Source organism: Wyeomyia smithii, chromosome 2 (genome assembly GCF_029784165.1).
Source record: "Wyeomyia smithii strain HCP4-BCI-WySm-NY-G18 chromosome 2, ASM2978416v1, whole genome shotgun sequence".
Classification (NCBI taxonomy): domain Eukaryota; kingdom Metazoa; phylum Arthropoda; class Insecta; order Diptera; family Culicidae; genus Wyeomyia; species Wyeomyia smithii.
Genome location: NC_073695.1, coordinates 40,320,312 through 40,339,719, shown reverse-complemented (window position 1 = coordinate 40,339,719; position 19,408 = coordinate 40,320,312). Strand labels below are relative to the sequence as shown.

Genomic DNA, 19,408 nt, shown 5'->3' with positions numbered 1-19,408 from the left:
CTTCGTGGTGTAAGTAAAATACGAATACGAAATACGCTCTGCCAGTCGTTGCCATCCAGGATAAGATAAGTCTCGTCGTTTTCCACCACCGTCACGTCACGATTCGTTGGAAAAATCGACTCATTGCCTGCAGCCAGTGGATGGAACGGCCGCTTTATGACATGTATGTCCATGATCGCCAGGTACTTCTTCACTGTTTGGTCGGTTGCAGCGCTGTAGCCGCTTTTTCCTCATTCTTCCTCTTCAGTATCCTTTACTTTTAAAGCTTCATTTCGATGCTCTGATTACTGGCCGATAGTGCCAAGATGTTGTAGATGGCGAACCCACGGAAAATGGGCAATTTTTGTCCATTTTTTCAATGCAAAAGTTATTCCAGAACTATGACAGAATAATGATTGTTTTGAAATCATTATAAAATAACACTGGTAAACACAGATTTTGCTCTAGAGCTCAAACTGGAAAAAGTGAAAGACTATAATAGCATTTTAACGATTCCTGTAAATTTCGGTGCCCTTAACAAAGATAACTGGACTTGTTTGTTGCTAAATTAAGCATACACGCTGTCGAAAAGTCAATAAGTCAGTTTTTTCTTCCCCTTCCAATTTTGGACATTTTTGAAGAGGTGACATAAAATGAAAATGAAATTTTTATCGGCCTTGAGAACACTTTAAAAAGAATACAGTCAAACCTGTTTTTGTGCCACGTTTTTTTGTGCGAATTTTTTTTTGTGCGGTATATGAAGAGGGACCACATCCGACAAGATTTTCAGTCATTTAGTTTTTCCGATCCTTGGAATGAATTTCAACGCATCAAATAAGTGTTACGTCAAAAAATTACTATTTGAGCCAGTTTTACGAGGGAAAAGTCACGTATTGCTAGCCTACGAAAGATAGCGGTTGGAAAGAAAAAGTATGTTATGTTAAAGAGTATGTTAAAAAAGTTACGTTTATCAATCAGATGTTTTAAAATTGTTCTCATAGGTATTCTGAATCAGAATCATCAACTTTCGAGTTATTTTTAACTGAGAATTTTTATTATGCGGTCCCTATCCACCGCATAAAAAAAAGATTTTTTCAATAATGTTGTGGAAACATTGTTTTATAGCTGCAAGTGGAGTTTCAAATGATTTTTTTATGCGATTTATTTTGTGCGGTCCCTATCCCTCGCACAAAAACAGGTTTGACTGTACTATATTTGTCATAGAATCCTTATAGATTTTCTTAAAAATCATCATAAATTGTAATAAAATTATTATGGAATCAGTAAAGACTCATTAGAGATTGAGTTCAGAATCAAGAAGCAAAGCCTTGATGCTACATTCCTATTCGCAACTCGACCTTCTGTTTATTATACATAGACTTCGCAGCCGACTGTTTTAGTGTACAGGACAACTTCGGGGCTAGCGTTGCGTTCCTACTGACACCAACAGCCACTCCCGAGCCTGAACTCGAACCTACGACGACTGGCTTGTTAGGCCAGCACCCTACCTCAAGACCAGCTGGGTGAGTTCAGAATCACACTCAAGAACATTCTAACTCGGGAATCACTGTTGAATGGTTTTGTTATCATTTCACAGTTTTTACAGTTTAATAATTATTGTAGAATCATATCAAACTCATTTCAGAAACTTTATAAAACTGTTCTAAGGATCAAAGGATAAGGATTAAAGAATTATTTTAGAATAATTTTAAAATCATTTCAAAATCGTTTGAGAGTCATTTTAGAATAAGGTACTTCAGAATTATTTTAAAACTATTGTAGAATAATTTTGAAATCTTTTTAAAAACGTCTTTTTAACAACATCCATGCAAAACGTCAGCCGACTCAAATAAGGCCGTTAATTTTCTATGTCACTCTCCCCTCCCCTTCAGGAATCTTGAAATTAGGAAGAGGAGGAAAAAAGTTCCAGTCATTCTGTTAATAATATTGGTTTATCGACAGCGTATATGCTAAATTAAGCAACAAACAAGTCCAGTGACAGCGAGAGTGCCGTCAATTATAATTAAGTGTTATTTTTCAACATTTATTTGAGTGGAAGTTGAAAATGTTGTAACTTGCATAAAAACTTTAATCAAATCTCGGTGTTATTTATTTTTCGCCCTCCTCTTGGCTTAAATAACCTTGGACATTAAAAGTAGTGCTGGGACTATCCGGATTAAAATATCCGGATATCCGACCTCGGATATCCCACAAATATCCAAATTCCGGATCAATCGGATATCCGGATATTATCCGACAGGATTTCCGGATTTTCGGAAAGTTGGATATCCGGATATCCGAATTTTGTATCCGAACATAGTTTAATGAGAATTATGAAAATAATAACTTGCGAGGGGATGGGGGATTGTGAAAGAAGCCATTTTTCGCGTTACGTTTTATTTCAACGGGCTTCAAAGGACAGAAAAAAATGCGGATATCCGGATATCCGAGTATCCGACTATTCGATTATCCGTATCCGGATATCCGGTCATCCGAATAGTATTCGTTCACCCATCCGTGATCCGAGCTTCGGATAACCGGATCACGAATATATCCGGTTAAAAGTCCTAGCACTAATAAAAAGGGGTCGAAATTTGTATCAGCCTAAGACACTGAAAAAATTAAAACTGGAATATTTTTTGTGAAATTCCCTTAAGAACCTACTCCAGAGCTATTTTCGAACTATTTGAAAAAAAAAAATTTAAAAGTTTTTTTGCAAATTATTTTGAGAGTCATTTTGGAATTTCGTGTTAATTTTTCATTTTCGTTTTGAAATGATTCAAGCATTGTTTTTAAATCATTCCAGAATCACTTTTGAATCATGAAACGTTCTCATGTTATTTCTTTGACATTGAAAATTTACGTGGTTGTTCTTCGAATCAGGTGTTTACAGTAAGGTCTGTTTTCACGCGGGTTGGTTTTCTATATTACTAAAAAACGGTACAAGATATCGACCTTATTTCAATCAAGTTTTTTGTTTTATAAGTTCCAAAAAAAAAATTCACAATTTTGTAGAAATACTGAAAATAAAATATCACATTTTAGTCCCTAGATGGACTACTATCATATTTAAACGAGGTTCAAACATTTTTATCGTTATGTTCTCAACTCAAAAAAGTCTTACAATTTTGTTTATACATATCTGGAACGCATCTTCAACGTGGAAAAAACCTTCGTGTAATTTTCGTCATTCGCGTTTGTGTAAGTTATTGGAATTCGTGAAGTGCACAACTGATAGCGTTGGAATCCCCAACATAGCTTGGGAAAATGGAATTAACGGTTGAAGTGGTAAAAATATTCGCAGTCGCTATTACTTGTGTAATTATTCACCACGCCGACTGCCGCTTCACAAACATTTGTTCCATGCTGTTTTTGCTCGACTTTCAGTTCTAACCACCGAACAGTTTATTTTAATGTGAGTTTTATGAAACAATGAAATCATTGGTTTGGAAACAAATATACGCCAATATAATTCTCACTGAATCTTGTCTCAACATTGAAAACAGTTAACAGAAACTTGAGTGGGTAGTTTTTCTTCCAGGCGATGATTGCAGATGAAAGTGCGTACAAGTATGCTTGGGGTTAAAGTTTCATTACACATTTTTTCGCTCTCTTGCAACTTTGCGTCTGTGGATTTACTTTATCTTCTTTTATGTGCAACAAAGTTACAACTAGTTCCTACTAGTCATTACTACAACTGCTATAATTCTAACGCCGTGTTTGGTGAAGTAAATCAGCATGAATTTTCTCAGTCCTGGAGAAAATGTTTGGTTGGTAAGGTTGGGGGTTGCAGCATAAAGTTAAGACACGTCTGTCGAGCGTGCAGATCGTTTGGCGTAACTAATGAATTTATTTGTTGTGTTTTATCGTGCTACCCAACTCGCAGTTGTTGTTCGAAAGATTTAACTCAAATCAAATTTCTATGGAGGAGATAATTAAACACTACACAGAACTGGAAGTGGCTAAGATTTCAATCGGACCTTATATGCTCCAGATTGTCCAACAGGATACAATTTCATCAATTGCCAATTTACCCATCAAATCGTCTATCAATTTATCCTAATGAGGTCTCGTCGGTTGCTACTTACCTCAACAGGGCACTAGTGTTGACTGTGGTAGCAGCTTCGGATTCGCTGCTACTCGGAAATGGTCGTGGACTGGCACCGTCCTCCGGGAATAGTTGGTCATTTACGTTGGCACCAATGGAACCGACCGACTGCAGTGAGGTTGTCATTTTCGACGTCCGTCGAAGATGGTCAAACTCTATATTCGAGAACAGTGGTGATAGATAATGAAAATGGATTTAATCATTCGTTTCATTCGCTGCCCACGGCTAGTGGTTCGTTCCGCGTTACCTTCGAGCGGCACCGGAAGCTGGTTCGAACGTGCAACCGGTAATGCACTTGTCAACTCAAAATTGGCACTGATATTTGCGATAATTTCGCACAGCACGAACAGAATTGCTGCGGTTTGTCTCAACATGTTGTTCTATTTTTGCGTACGCTAGCGATTGTGATGTGGCCCCCTCGATGTAACGAGGCTGGTGATGGATTGGGGCTGTAGATGCTTCACAACTGATCCCGGTTGGCCATTCACGGTGTCACCATCGAGTGCAGCGGATGGTGCGGGTGTCTGAAAACGAAAGGGTAAAAATAGAAAACTTTCACTTTAATTAATAATGACAGCGGTGATGTGTACGAATAAAAAATAAATGCAGTTGATTACTTAGTTGTGTGCGAATGCAGAAAAAAATATATGCAGTTCTATTTGGGAAGGCATTTTTCTATTGTAATATTACAATAGTTAAAGTTAACTTTAAATAATATTTTCATCAGAATTAAATTTAATATGTATTTGAAACATTTTTGGAATGAGTCATTACTGCGCATAACTGAAATTGTCAGTGCTGTCGTCTGGGACTACGTTTTCTGTCAATCATCTTAATCAGTCAGTGATTGGAAAATTTCACAGAAATTTTTCCTGCAGCTGTGTAAAGGATGAAAAACGTTTTCATTGTGGCTTGTGAAGCAGCTAGGGGAAAAAATGCTGCGTAGTTGGAAATCGTTTCTGTAACGTACGCTTGGCTATTCTTTTCCCTCGGTAATGGAAAAATGATTGAACGGGATAGAGAACGCGTTCTCTGTTTAGCAGGGGCCAGAGACTTTGAGACAGTATTCAAGTGTTTTTTTATTCTTCAACCGATTTTCGGAGCTAGATGAACAGACTTATTTGAGATTAGTTTTATATTACTAGAGTAATATCTTTTAATTGGTTTCTAATTCACAATTTTGATTTATTATCTCTTTACTAAGTTGATAATATGTAATCGTTTTAATCAGGAAGAAATTTTTGTCAGATTTCAGTTTTGCTCAAATTAATTCGATTTTTACGCTCGCCTCTATTAATTCTTTCTTTACGCATCAAAAAGACCGCTGTAAAATGGCACAATATATATGCGTAAATTACTGTCAATACTAAAGCATGCAGAAACGGTTTTTTTTATTTAAAAAAGGACATAATTTACGATGTTGATCAGAATGCTGCACTGCCCAGTGAAATGTGGTGTTAAACTGTTGAACGTTACATAATCAGTATATGTGACAGCAAACTGCACCAAACCTTCGGGCTATTTTTGCAGCGAACCTCTCTACTAGCTGGACATCCGCTGTCTCCCATTCGAAGCTCCAGTTCTCCGGTGAAATTTATGCGAACGTTTCCGATCGGTTCAATGGATTTATCGTCGGTATCGGATGTAGAAACAAAAAACGAATGGCGGCCCGATTATGTCATCTCCTGTCAGACCTTTATAACATATGCACTTTTTTATGTTTGTTGATTTTTTTTTGTTCATTTCGTACTGATCCAAAGCCGGTAATTACTTTCGGTTTCCATGAATTTTTCAAACTGATGAGTTAAGTTACGGGAAGGTGTTCAAATATATTTGAAATTCATGATGTTATCTTTATACATTTCGACCATGAATTGATGTGTCAATACAATTATACAAGTCAACTGACAAACTGACTGCGTACTGGAGCATGGAAGCAAACAAAAAACACCTGATTTTCCTCGATTTCCCCCCCAACTGAATTGTGGGGGAATATTTATGGCACACTTGTGGCCGATTTGGTGCCATCCGATAATCAAGGCCGAATTCAGCGTAAACAGAAGATTAATTAAATTACTGAACCAGTGCGAGCAGGGTTTTGTTTACGTTACTTAAATAACAGAAAGTAATGGTAATCTCGGGCTACGATTACCTTTGCTGAAACATCAGCTAGGTTTTTTCTAGCGGTTAATTTATTAGCTCGAGCAGTAACCTATTAAAATCCTTTTCTCGGTGCTTGGTGAGGTTCGATCGTTAAAGATCCCAGAAAATCAGTGCATTTCTGACCTTCACAGGAGGGCACCATTCGAATTCGTATTGAATCCAGTGTGGCATAAATCTTCTGTGGAGCCATAATTAGTTTTGTGTGCCATTTTCGGCATACATCAGTCGTAGATGGGAGCGGAAATCACAACGAATGGTTCAATTAGTGGTTATAATTTGCCACGATATGTAGAGGTTATGGTTATTTACGCTGATTTGAAACTCGTTCATAGCAGTATAATCGACACACGTACAAATAAATTCCTACATATTTGTTTTCAATGCTAACCTAACCTCCAGACTCTAGCGTCTAGACTAGTTATAGAACAAAATTTTACTTCACTGTTTACGATGGTGAGCTTTTGAAAGCTTCCTCGTTTTCCGATTGTGGTGCGCAGAGCAGCGTAATAAAACAAGCCACCATCGAGGACCGGTTGACGCTCCGATTGCGCTGCGCGACCGGCTGATCTTCGACTTCGATAGCACCACCAGCAGCAGCAGCAGGTAAACAGCCCAAAACGAGCCGATCAGTAACGATTCGCGATCAGTTCGGTTTCAGAAAGCGTTGCGGTGTGACCGTCGGTTTGGCAGCGAAGCTGCGGTGCGATTGTGTTAAAATTATTTCTTTACAACAGCTTGTGCGAACAATACAATAAATTCGATGCCTATTGTTTTCCAATTAGCCGGTTATTACATTGCTAGCAGTGTGGCAGATAATTAAACGACACTAAGGATTGGGTGAGTAAACTGACGGATTGCGTCCGCGTTTTCTGCTAGTTGATCTATGTGTTGATACACGCGAAAATGTGAAGAAATGCCGCATTTACTAGAAACGCAATTGCGTGAAGTGCTCTGTAAGTCCAAAATGAAGGCTTGCCTAGGTGCTGCTAGTTAGTGAGGAAATCGCTTCACCGAGAGCCAGTTATCGTTATTAAGTGTTAATTAATATTGCTACTTCTGATGTGATGGGGAAAGTTAGGATCTAAGTAATTTACTTGCTAAAAAATTATCAGCATATAAATAGTTTAGCATTAATTGGGCTTCGATATACATTACGGCAAGGACAACGTCAATGACACTGGTAAGGTGTAATTGCAACATGTTTCTTTCATTTATCTGGAACTGGATTTCACAGAATCTTGTTTTTTTTTAGCGTGGACGTGGTTTTTGTCCGCTGTGTCTCATGAGAAGAGCGACAAGTAAAGCGACTGTCGTATTTGTTTGCTGATGACGATTGGTGATGGAGTTTTTTTTTCGTTTTCAACCAAAGCGTGGAATTTCTGACCTTCGTCTGCTTCAACGCAAAAGAATTAAAGCATTAAGTTTGACCGTTACCTTGCAAATTGTTTAGGAATTTTGAGATCTGCCCTTGAAAGTGTACCTACTTCTTCTGGAAGTTCTGGCTGGGGTTCTTCCGTTAAAAGACCGCTTTTGGAGTCTATCTTCTCGTATTCTTATTAAATGTGAGGTTTTGAACCGTCCTGTGATTGAAAATTTTGAAAGGTTAATCGAACTCAATTCTCAAACCCGTTTTATGACATTGTATTTCAATCACATGTCTCAGAATATTATTTTTTTTTATTAAAGAATAAAATAAAAATGTTTGAGTTTTTAATTCATTCATGCGAACAAAAAAAACTTCAACGTTCAAGGTAAGTTAACACAAATTGAGTTTCTGAGTGGAATATAAGCAGTACAGCTTGGCAATTGCCCACAACGCATATCACCTGACGAAGCCTTCAGTTACCCTATATATATTAAATACGGGTCAATTTTTTTGATATTGATATGTCAAATGAATTGAAAGTCTGAGAATAATAATAAAATCTATTAGATTCTAATATTATTTTGAGGCGGGGCTTACCGAATGGAAATTGACTCCGGAATGCGCTGCAAGTACTCAGTCATTCTGCAAAGGGTCTTTGGAAGGTCGGTAGAGCTAACACCTTCTAGGTTCCGAAAACAAGACAGACGCAGAAACAAGAATCAACAGCATTGTCTTTTTTTCACCCTATCACTGCCAGACAGTGGAATCTAGAAGGTCATAAATACACACACATACACAGTAAATCTCCCGGTGTCGGTAAGCCGCCACCCCACAACCATCGACGGCGTTGGGATTCGAACCCAAGCGTCGAGCGTGGTTGGCGGAGACATTACCAACCACGCTAGGCCCCTGCCCCAAAGTTATTAATGTGTTCATAAAAAATATGCGTTTTTTTATTTGTTTATCATTCTTTTTAGGACAAACATAAAAATATCTCTTGATCTTAATTTAAAGGGTACATTTGACTCTATATAAAAATATGTAATTTTTTATATATGAGAAAATTTAATTTAAAAAATGACAAAAAGTTCAATAATTTTATATATGTATTCGAAAAGTCGTTCAAAGAGGAAAATTGAAACAAAAAAGTTAGAGCGAAAAATGTGTTTTTTTCAACATAAATCTGTTGTTTTCAAAGACAGAAAAACCTTTTTTCTACAAAGTTGCTTGAAATTAACGGAGGTATAACGTTGCAGAACAATTTTTTCTTCTATCTATAAAGATAAAAAGTTAGATACTTACCTAATTTCATCGAAAATTTGGGTCACCCTAACTTTTGGGAATTTTTCAATAAGCGCTTTATCATATGAGCAAAATCATTTCAAATGACCTGGAAATACGCGAAAATTTAATCGACAATTTTTTATTTGAATGAAACTTTGCACACGTGTTTGGCTTAGAAAACTGAGCACATTTCACAGATGGAGAGATTTTTTACACCCATGAGTTACATTCTAAAAAGGCGTATGTCTTTTGGCATAGGTTATATTCGAAGCATTGTAGTCCAGAAACCGTTGGTTGTATAGAAAAACTGTCTGAGAATGAGTTGTAGGGAATTAAAAATGCATCATAAAAAATTATACACTATGCAAAAAAGTGTTTTTGATAAAAAAAACATTAAAAACAAACATTAAATTTCAATTTAAAGAAAAAAAAGTCTTGAATTTTGTTTTTAAATAAACTTGACGGTAAAACGCAACTTTTAAAAACAAGTCCAGGATGTAGAAATGAAAAATATTTTTTTTATGGTAGATTGATTTTTTTATAAAAATTCTAACTCAAACATTTTTCAAAAAAAAAAATATATACTGATGATTTTAAAAGATGCAGAGAGTTATTTTAAATCAAAAAACTCTTGGTTGTTAACATTCTAAAGGCATTGGTTTTCGAGTTATTTCTAATTTAAGCTCGAAAAATTAATAAAATTTAGGAAAATACACGTTTTTCTTAATTTGTCCGTGGTTCTCCAGCAAAAACCATACGTTTATTGGAATGTTTGATCTTCGTCGTCGAGCACATCCAACTCGGTGATGCCTGCTATCATCAAACTCGGAACTGCACTCGACAATAACTTACACTTGCCGTTCACTAAATTAAAATCTTGTTCGCAGAAGTGGCGAGAAGAAATCCTTGCGCTTGTTTTGCTCCCAGCAGCAGGCCGATTTGACAGTCCGGAAATGGAGAGAATTCGACACCAACGACGATTTCTTTTGTTATCAGTTGGAAATTTTAAATGTCAATCTATTAGTAAGGCTTACATGTGATACAAGATGTACTATTCACCTGTGTGTTGAAACTCCACCTTTACTCTACGTAAAAGCATGTTACTATCACAGGACGGAGTTATGCACTTCATCTTTCACAACATCACACGATCAGCGTTACAATAACGGTATATTCGATAAAAAATCGCAACAGAATTAGCGAAAGAACCCGGAACATAAATAAACAAACTCGGAAATATGAAAATGTAACCACGGTTACCAGTCTCCCCTACTCGTGATCAGCGAAGGAAAAAAATCACCTCTAGCGATTAATGAATACATATAAAACAAGCCTAGGATGCGTTGACATCGTCGTCAGTATGCGAAAAACAAAGTATCGGTGCTGGTGCACTCTTTTTGCTTTCCTCTTTACGATATATTTCTACTCATTAGTGTGCACCACAATACGTGGTTCTCAATGTGCACAACTCGGTATATGAAGTTATTCGTTTCTGTTACAGAGAGCGATGAGAACTTGTTATATCCTTATTCTTTTGACTCATGAATATGATTTTTTGTCAGAAAAAGAAAGAAAATGACAGTGTATGCTCTCCTGCTCTCGCTTAAACTCAACCGCTGTCGAAGTAGTTCCTTCCCCCACACATTCCCTCTCACCGCACCACACCTCTGCTGCTGTTCAGGCGACATGATTTTCTCCTGTTGCTATCCTTTCTTCCCGTAACTACCGGCCTATGGAGAGACAAACGCAACGATCGAATCGATTCTCAGAGCTGATGTAGTCTAGTCATGTGTTTGTTTTGTCCCAGAAACCTATGCACCCTATCATCATTTCATTATGGGTTGAGAGCAGGGATACCAAATGTGCAGATTTGTCTGCAAAACGCAGATTGTTGGAGTCCGTGTGCAGATTTTTAGTGATTTGCAGATATTTGCAGTTTTTCCACGGTTTTCGCAGCAGATTTTCGTCAGAGTCTCCTTATATTTGCGCAGATTTTCTTAAAATGTGAGCAGAATTTTACAGACTTTTGCCTGCGCGAGCGAAATTTTTCCGGATCACGGGTAGATTTTTTTTCAGATTTCGAGCACATTTTTCCGGTTTTTCGAGCAGTTGAAGACATTTTTCAAAAACATCTGGCATCTCTGGTTGAGAAGATTCGAGTTTAGTCGCGGCCTGTACACTTCGTGAAGTGCACATATGATGAATAAACGACGATTGCATCATATTCGTTTCGTTTCCATCACTGCAGTCGTGATTGCGCGTGAAAAGAAACGTCAAGGAACCATTGGTTGGTTCGGCATGGCGGCGGTTTTTGTTACGCTCGCTTTATATGTAATCTGACAGCCACTTCTAGTCCCTGCATAAGTTTTAAAGTTAATTGATTTGTGATCTAATGGTAAATATTGGATTTATTCTTCAGTAACGAAATGAATCAGAATTTGATCCGTGCCTTAAAGCGGTCAAATTTTTTTTTGCCCGATGAAAAAAATGCAAACTACAGGTCGGACTTGATTATATACAGTCTTCGAAAAATTTTCACTACATATAATCGAATCCTATATATAATCAAATCAGGAAAAAAAATTTTGTTTGTTTATTTTGCATAAATATTTTGTTGTTTTTGAATAAATAAGTAGGATTTTTTTGACTAACCTCCTTAAAGTCGCAAAAAACCTTTCTTACAAAAATATATGTATGTATAGATTTCGTAGTTATTCTTTATGTTATTGCAGTCAACCATGGCAAGAACACTACACCGTGCTGCACGGGTGCCACTTCTGCATAGAAACACTACACGGCGTGTATTGCAACTTGCACTGCGTGATGTGTAAGCAAATTCACCGGTGCGCGTGTGCAATGCTAATCCCCAACCCCGTGCATGAAGCTTCGGCCTGCACACAAGCTGAGGGATTTAGCCTCGTAAAATCACCGGAGCCGCGGGATTTAACTTCGTTGAAACACTCGACAATCTGCTCTTACGTAAGGAATTACATCAGCAATGCGAGCCTGATGCCTGATATGCCGAAGCCTTATGCACGGGGTAGGGGATTAGCCTTGCACACGCGCACCGGTGAATTTGCTTTTACACTTTGTGCGGTCGTTCTTACACATCACGCAGTGCAAGTTGCAATACACGCCATGTAGTGTTTAAAATATTTTCTCCGTGGCAGTGCGTGTTTTGAACATGGCTGATTGCAGTCAAACCTAAAGAAAAATTTTGATCAGTGTGTATTGTGTTTATTTATTCTTTTAGTTTTGTTATTGTTGTGCTGCGTTATCAAGCAATTCAGAACAGAACAGAAAATTATCATAACAGTATTTTATCGAAACAGTACTTGAAACTATACATTTTCGTCATTTTATTTCAATCCCCTCTTCATCCAATATTATTTATAGACTTGACTTGCGTATTGGGTAGATAGTAGATTAGCTAAAAACATTGCCTTTAATTTATTTAACTTTTTGCTCACCAGTATTGATTTCAACTTCATAAAAATAAGTATTTGAAAAGAGTCAATCTCTATCACCTCAACCTTAACATTGAAATAGTAATATTAGGGTCCATTCAAATTTAACGTGACATAAATATTGGACTTCCGGAAAACCCTCACCATTTTGTCTAGCATGTTTCCAATACTCAGCACACCAGGCATAAAAAATTTTCTCAGCCCTGCTTGCGTTATGTAACATTTGAACAGACTCTTATGAATCAATAAGGAAGCGCTTATTTATAACGTAACGCAAGAATAATTATTTTTGATCTCCTTTCCCCCTTTGCCATGCTTTTTGTTTAAATTTTCCGTATGGGTTGCAACACTTTGCCAACCCAACACTCTTTCCCGTTTCCTGAGCGTTACATAATTTGTAAACGTTCCCTCGCGATATTTCTGTTTTAGATCAGCTTTACTTTACTTGAAACATTATGGCTCAAAAATCAACGTTTTGGGTCAAAAAATGTTGCGTTACGTCATATTGGACTGAAGGGAACGTCCATTAATTACGTACCGTGAATAAAAACTATTTTCGATCCCCTCTTTCCTGTAGGTAACGCTCTTTGTATAGATCTTCAAAAACTTTTAGTATTGATTGCGACGTTTTGTCAGATCGCTACCTCCCCCTAAGCGTTACGTATTTTTGGACGATCCCTATACGATATTGCTGCTTTAGGTAAGTTATATTTAAAATTAAAAAAAAAATTTTTTTGTTTATGATTCGATTATATACAATTTTGTATATAATCGAATCATATATAATCGAGTCAATATATAGGGGAACAACGGGCAACACGGACAGGGCGAGCAAGATGGACCGTTGCTCATTTCTATATAAACCATTGAAATTAACACAAATCAGTTATGCCAGTTACATTCCAACAGTATCCTAGGAGTTTCGAGATATTATGTAGATTGAAACAATAGTTAGTTATTTCAGAAATAATCAAAATAAGCTCACCCTCAACAGCAAAGCAATGTGATGTAGTTTTGGCAATGTCGAATTTAAGCTTCTGCTCCGGTAAAACTTCAGAAAAATATAGTTTTCAATTACATTGGAATAACTGAGCATATTTAAGACACGTGGGTGAAGATAGTTTAGTGAAAATATTATTTTTTTGGAAATCACATCGATCCAAAAAAAGTGTTTGCCTCTTGGGCAAGACGGTCAGATGTTGTGTTAGCAAAATGGGCAGTCTGAGAAAACCTATTGTCGTTTATTTATTTATTTATTATTCTTTTTTCAGCATTCTTAGCATGCGATATGAGACCTAAAGTCATTAACTCTCATTTGAAACAAAATTTATCATTAAAAACATTGTTAAAAGCTGTAAATATACTACATGTAAATGATGTGAATGATTCCATCGGCGCAGCCGACGGTAAGCTTCAAACACGTGCTTTTTTGCGCAGCGCGTTGTCCCGTATAGAAAAGAAATTTGCTATAGTCTTTCCGTTTCATATGCACGTTGTGAAATAGTGGTTTTTCGAGACTGTTTTTGTTTTAGTGAAAACTAATATAAACTTACCTTACCAAACAGTCCCAAGCCGTGGTGTGGCCTTTTCTGTACGTATGAGTCGTCCCATTCCACTCGGTCCATGGCTGCAGTTCGCCAGCTCTGCAGTCTGCGTAGGGTCCGCAGGTCGTCTTCCACCTGATCGATCCACCTTGCCCGCTGTGCACCTCTCCGTCTCGTCCCTGACGGATTGTTTTCAAGAACCATCTTTACCGGGCTGTCGTCTGACATCCTTACAACATGCCCAGCCCACCGCAGCCTGCCTATCTTAGCGGTGTGGACGATAGATGGCTCCCCAAGCAGCTCCTGCAGTTCGTGGTTCATTCGCCTTCTACACACTCCGTTTTCCATCTGCAGTCCACCGAAAATGGTACGCAGTACCTTCCGCTCGAACACCGCAAGAGCGCGTTGGTCCTCCACAAGCATAGTCCATGTCTCATGCCCGTAGAGGACTACCGGTCTGATCAGCGTCTTGTAGATGGTTAACTTGGTGCGGCGGCAAATTCTACTCGATCGAAGCGTCCTCCGGAGACCAAAGTATGCACGATTTCCTGCCATAATGCGCCGTTGAATTTCTCTGCTGGTATCGTTGTCGGCAGTTACCAGTGAGCCCAGGTACACGAACTCATCGACCACCTCGATTTCATCACCACCAATTTGAACTCGAGGTGGGAGGTTACTGATACTGTTACTGTCGTCACGTGAACCCCTTCCTTTCATGTACTTCGTCTTCGATGCATTGATGACCAGTCCAATCCGTTTGGCTTCAGCCTTTAGTCCGATGTACGTATCCGCCTTCTTCACAAAGGTCCGAGCCACAATGTCAATATCGTCGGCGAAACCAAACAGTTGAACCGACTTTTGGAAAATCGTGCCACTCGTGTTAATCCTCGCTCTTCTAATGACACCTTCCAGGGCAATGTTGAACAGTAGGCACGAGAGACCATCACCTTGCCTCAGCCCTCTTCGGGTTTCGAAGGGGCTCGAGAGTGCCCCCGAAACACGAACTACACACATCACTCGATCCATCGTCGCTTTGACCAACCACGTCAGTTTGTCCGGAAAACCGTAGTCGTGCATAATTTGCCATAGCTTGTCCCGATCGATTGTGTCGTACGCCGATTTGAAATCGATGAACAAATGATGTGTGGGCACGTTATATTCGCGGCATTTCTGCATAACCTGCCGAACCGCGAATATCTGATCCGTGGTGGCGCGGGCACCCATAAATCCCGCCTGGTAATGCCCCACGAACTGCTTCGCAAATGGCGATAGTCAACGGCAAAGTATTTGGGAGAGTACCTTGTAGGCGACGTTCAACAGAGTGATTGCCCGGTAATTGCAGCACTCCAGTTTATCACCCTTTTTGTAGATGGGACACACAATACCCTCCATCCACTCCTCCGGTACTCGTTCTTCCTCCCAAACCTTGACAATGACCCATTGCACGGCTCTAGCCAGTGTTTCTCCACCGTATTTCAATAGCTCGCTGGGAAGTTGGTCCACTCCAGTAGCTTTGTTGTTTTTCAGCCGACCAATCTCCTCCTCCACCGCCAGAAGATCGGGGGCTGGAATTCTGATGTCTTCTGCTCGTGCACCAAGATCAGTTACCATACCGTCCTTGCGCTCTACTGCATCGCCGTTTAGATGCTCGTCGAAGTGCTGCCTCCACCTTTCGATCACCTCACACTCGTCAGTAAGGAGGGTCCAAGCTCCTGCACATATCGGCTTGCGGCACGAAGCCTTTACGGGAGCTGTTCAGCTTCTCGTAGAACTTCCGAGTGTCGTTAGCTTGGTACAGCTCTTCCATCGCTACGCGATCTCGGTCCTCTTGCTGGCGCTTCTTCCTTCGGAGGACTAAGTTTTGGCTGTTCCGTGCCTGTCGGTATCGTTCCACGTTCGCTCTCGTGCGGTGTTGCAGCATTCTCGCCCGTGCTGCATTCTTCTCCTCGACTAACCGTTTGCATTCGCCGTCAAACCAGTCATTTCTATGATTCGGGGCCCTTGTACCTAGTAGCGCTACAGCAGTGCTACCTATGGCGGATCGGATGCTCCTCCAGCCATCTTCAGGGTAGCTGCGCCAAGCTGCTCTTCCGGGGGTAGCACTGCCTCCAGCTGCTGCGCATATTCCTGTGCAGCCTCGGCGTCCCGCAGTTGCTACCTGGTCCGATTACCGGTCTGTACATTGCCTCCCGGCCTACCTTAGCATTCATGTCCCCAATAACGATTTTCACGTCCCGTCGCGGGCAGCTATCGTAGACCTACTCCAGCTGCGCGCTTCCTTCTCGTCGTCGGGTCTTCCTTCATGTGGGCAGTGCACGTTGATGATGCTGTAATTGAAGAACCGGCCCTTTATCCTCAACTTGCACATCCTTGCGTTGATCGGCTGCCACCCCATCACGCGTTGGCGCATCTTACCCAGTACTATGAAGCCGGTTCCCAGCTCGCTGGTTGTACCACAGCTCTGGTAGAAAGTAGCCGCCCGGTGCCCGCTTCTCCATACCTTCTGTCCTGTCCAATAAAGTTCCTGCAGCGCTACGACTTCGAAGTTGCGTGATTGTAGCTCGTCATAGATTATCCTGTCGCATCCTGGAAAGCAGAGCGATTTGCAGTTCCATGTCCCAAGTTTCCAATCGTAGTCCTTATTTCGTTGCCTAGGTCTATGCCGATTGTTCCGATCCGTATTATCTCTTACGTTGTTTGTAACATGTTGTTTTCCGGGGCGGCTTGTTGGGCCTTCCCCAATCCCCTGTCTCGCCGGGGGACCATCGTGTCAGCTCTGTTTAGAGTCCCACGCTGCCACCAGGACGTTGATCAGCCGCTCCTAACATGGAGATCAGACGCTGTTTTGAGCCGCACCATCTTGGTGAACAGACGCTCAGGTTGGCGAAGCATTTCCTCTACCGCTGGAATATGGTTTACGCGCCAATGATCGCGTCGCACCTTCTCACTTAGCTAGTGTCGGATGACAACATTGCCCAGGCAACACCAACCAGTTGTATCCATGTTCCAACCGGCAGTCTAGTGTAATCATATGACTCGCGGAGGTGTGAGATAGGAACATGTGAGGGCCGAAGCTATGTTTGACGCTCCTTCCAGGTTGTCAACTCACCATTTGTTGCCCAAACTAATATAAAATCAACTAATATAAAATCACTCTAAAAAGGAAAAGTTTGCATAATTTTATGAAAAGCACTAGTCAATGTCAGATATTATGAATACCGTTAGGTGAAATGTTGTGTTTTGAGCAGAATAATGAATGATTTCCTTAGGGTGACCGTCTTGCCCGTTGTTCCCCTAATCGAGTCTGTATATAATCGAGTCTGACTTGTAGTTCTGGAAATTTTCAGGATACCGAAAAAAACATTTTTTTTTATGCTGAATGTCTTAGAAATGCAGAACACGTCAAGATCTGGTGTTATCTAAAAAAAAACGGAAATAACGACTTTCTGGGACTTAGAGATTTTTGAGCTGGGAAACAATCTCATTTCACTTGTTCTATTCTCAATTTCACTTTACTGTCGATCTCACTCCTAGGAGCTGATTTTTGTCACCTCACTTGAGGTGGAATCGGGAATAGGTCTAAAAAAGTGAAGTGAGCGTGAGAGTGAAATATATTTCACCGTGAAGTGACTCCCGTAATAAGCACCTATATGTTTTGTTTTGAGTGAGAATGGCTGATTTCGAAGAAGAAGATTCGTTGTTGGTTTACATTTTTCGTCATGCTTGCCAGTTGCCCAATTCACCATTGAAAATGGCGAGAGTCGGAAACGTTGTCGGATGCGCAGCGTGTGGGTGCGTGATTGGGTGAATCGACGAAAAGCCCGACGATTCTACAATCAACTTCTTCGAGAGCGCGAAGATGAGATGCCGCTGTTATATCAAAACTTTTTGCGCATGAACATCTTTCGTATCCCACAATCAACAATATCAACTATAATTCTCAAAGTTTGTGACGCAATATACGGTTTGAAAATTAAAATAAAATACTTAAAATATCACTTAGGTCTAAGTATTTACTTTCAATTTGTTCAGTATTCACAGAATATTGTCACTGTCTACAATTGGGTTCCTGTTAAGTTATATAACATAAAAACCATGGCATACTACCTTTGCATGATGGTATCGACATATCGACAAGGCAGTTGAATAAATGCAAACTGCCTATTTTTACTCGAAATGGATTAGCTTTAGCAATGGCCAAATGAGATAGATTGAATATGTATTCAATACATGATATATGAGAGTGCTACGATAAAAACCAATGAATTGTACGTGCACTAAAACCTTCAATGGAAAACATATTGGCAAAGAAGGAGAACGAATAAATATGTTCACAGGTTAATACTCCCAGGTTATTATCAATCAAAATAAACCTTTTTCAGACCCTGAAGCAAACATAGACAATACAAAATAAACAAAATAAACACGCGAAGGTTTTCACGTTGCTATCACGGACACGAACCATGGACAATCCCGTAAATTACACCAACTGTATTATACAGTTTATAATAAGTCTCGAAAATTATTAATTTTTTCTGCACATCAACAATATTTATCGTATTAAGTGAATAATTTTTCTATTTTATCATGAAATATCGCACTGGCTAGTCTGCTACGTGGAAAGCTGATTTGACACATTGATACCTATTAGCTGTAGTTTGCTAATACCCAATTTCAGTATGAACAAAGAAAAAATTCAACCAAATATTCGCTCAGTCGTGAATTTACTAGCAAAGAAAGACATCAGATGAAGCTAACCTTTGCTAATATTTTATTTAGCGAACACAACAGCAAATATTTTTTTTTGCAAATAATTGAATCAAATATTTTGATATTACACGGACAAACAAATAATAACTGTCATTTTATGCAAATATTTGCTTCGGGTAATAGCCGCTCAAGACCTTCGAAAGTGCTTATTTGTGGTGTCTTTTCATGCTCCCTAAAAATAGAATTGAGGAACTGGGAAAAATGATGATAGATTTAATCTGTAAAAATACTACCACATTTCTGCAATCAAAACAGTTTGTGATGATGCCACATGCATCAAACACAAAAAAAAATCTTGCTCTGTTTGAAAAAGACCTATACACCTATAAAGGTCTAATTACAAGGCACTGTCCAGCCAAAAATCATCTTAAATTAATTGGAAAAGCTGTCGTTTTTGTAATAAACAAATCGAGTCTTTAGCACATTTATTATGTATCTGTCCAGCACATTTTAACAAAATGTTTTTGATAAGGAACTGTGTTCGAAAAAGTTAAAAATATCATATCACTTTGGAAAAATTCTGATATTGGTGTCGATTGGACAAGGGGGGTGTTATTGTACTTTTGCCGCTATTTTGTGTTATAGGCCTGAAAGTGTCCCAGGACTGTCCGAAACTATCCCACACACGGGGAACATTCGGACAAAAAAGCAATTTTGAAAAATTCAAATGAATCAATCGAGATCGCATCATCGCGCACTACTAACACGCTTATGTGATACTCTGATG

At 39.3% G+C, this 19,408-nt stretch overlaps 2 protein-coding genes across 9 annotated transcripts in view; one reads left to right on the top strand and one right to left on the bottom strand.

Annotated features, from left to right (window-relative positions):
• Positions 1–19,408, bottom strand: part of LOC129721459 (opsin, ultraviolet-sensitive) — a 253,856-nt gene that overhangs the window by 65,619 nt on the left and 168,829 nt on the right. For 6 of the 7 annotated variants that reach the window (XM_055674023.1, XM_055674024.1, XM_055674019.1 and 3 more), the window contains 2 exons: positions 4,335–4,611; positions 4,068–4,242 (listed from right to left, as the gene is read on the bottom strand). In XM_055674023.1, the coding sequence (XP_055529998.1) occupies positions 4,068–4,242; positions 4,335–4,461 (302 nt within the window). In that variant the 5' untranslated portion in view covers positions 4,462–4,611. Of the gene's footprint in view, positions 1–4,067; positions 4,243–4,334; positions 4,612–19,408 lie in introns of those variants that run through there. The other variant, XR_008727394.1, reaches the window with a different exon arrangement.
• The window catches only part of LOC129721457 (protein yellow-like), a 73,358-nt gene that overhangs the window by 31,098 nt on the left and 22,852 nt on the right, over positions 1–19,408 (top strand). The gene's annotated exons all lie outside the window — the stretch shown is intronic.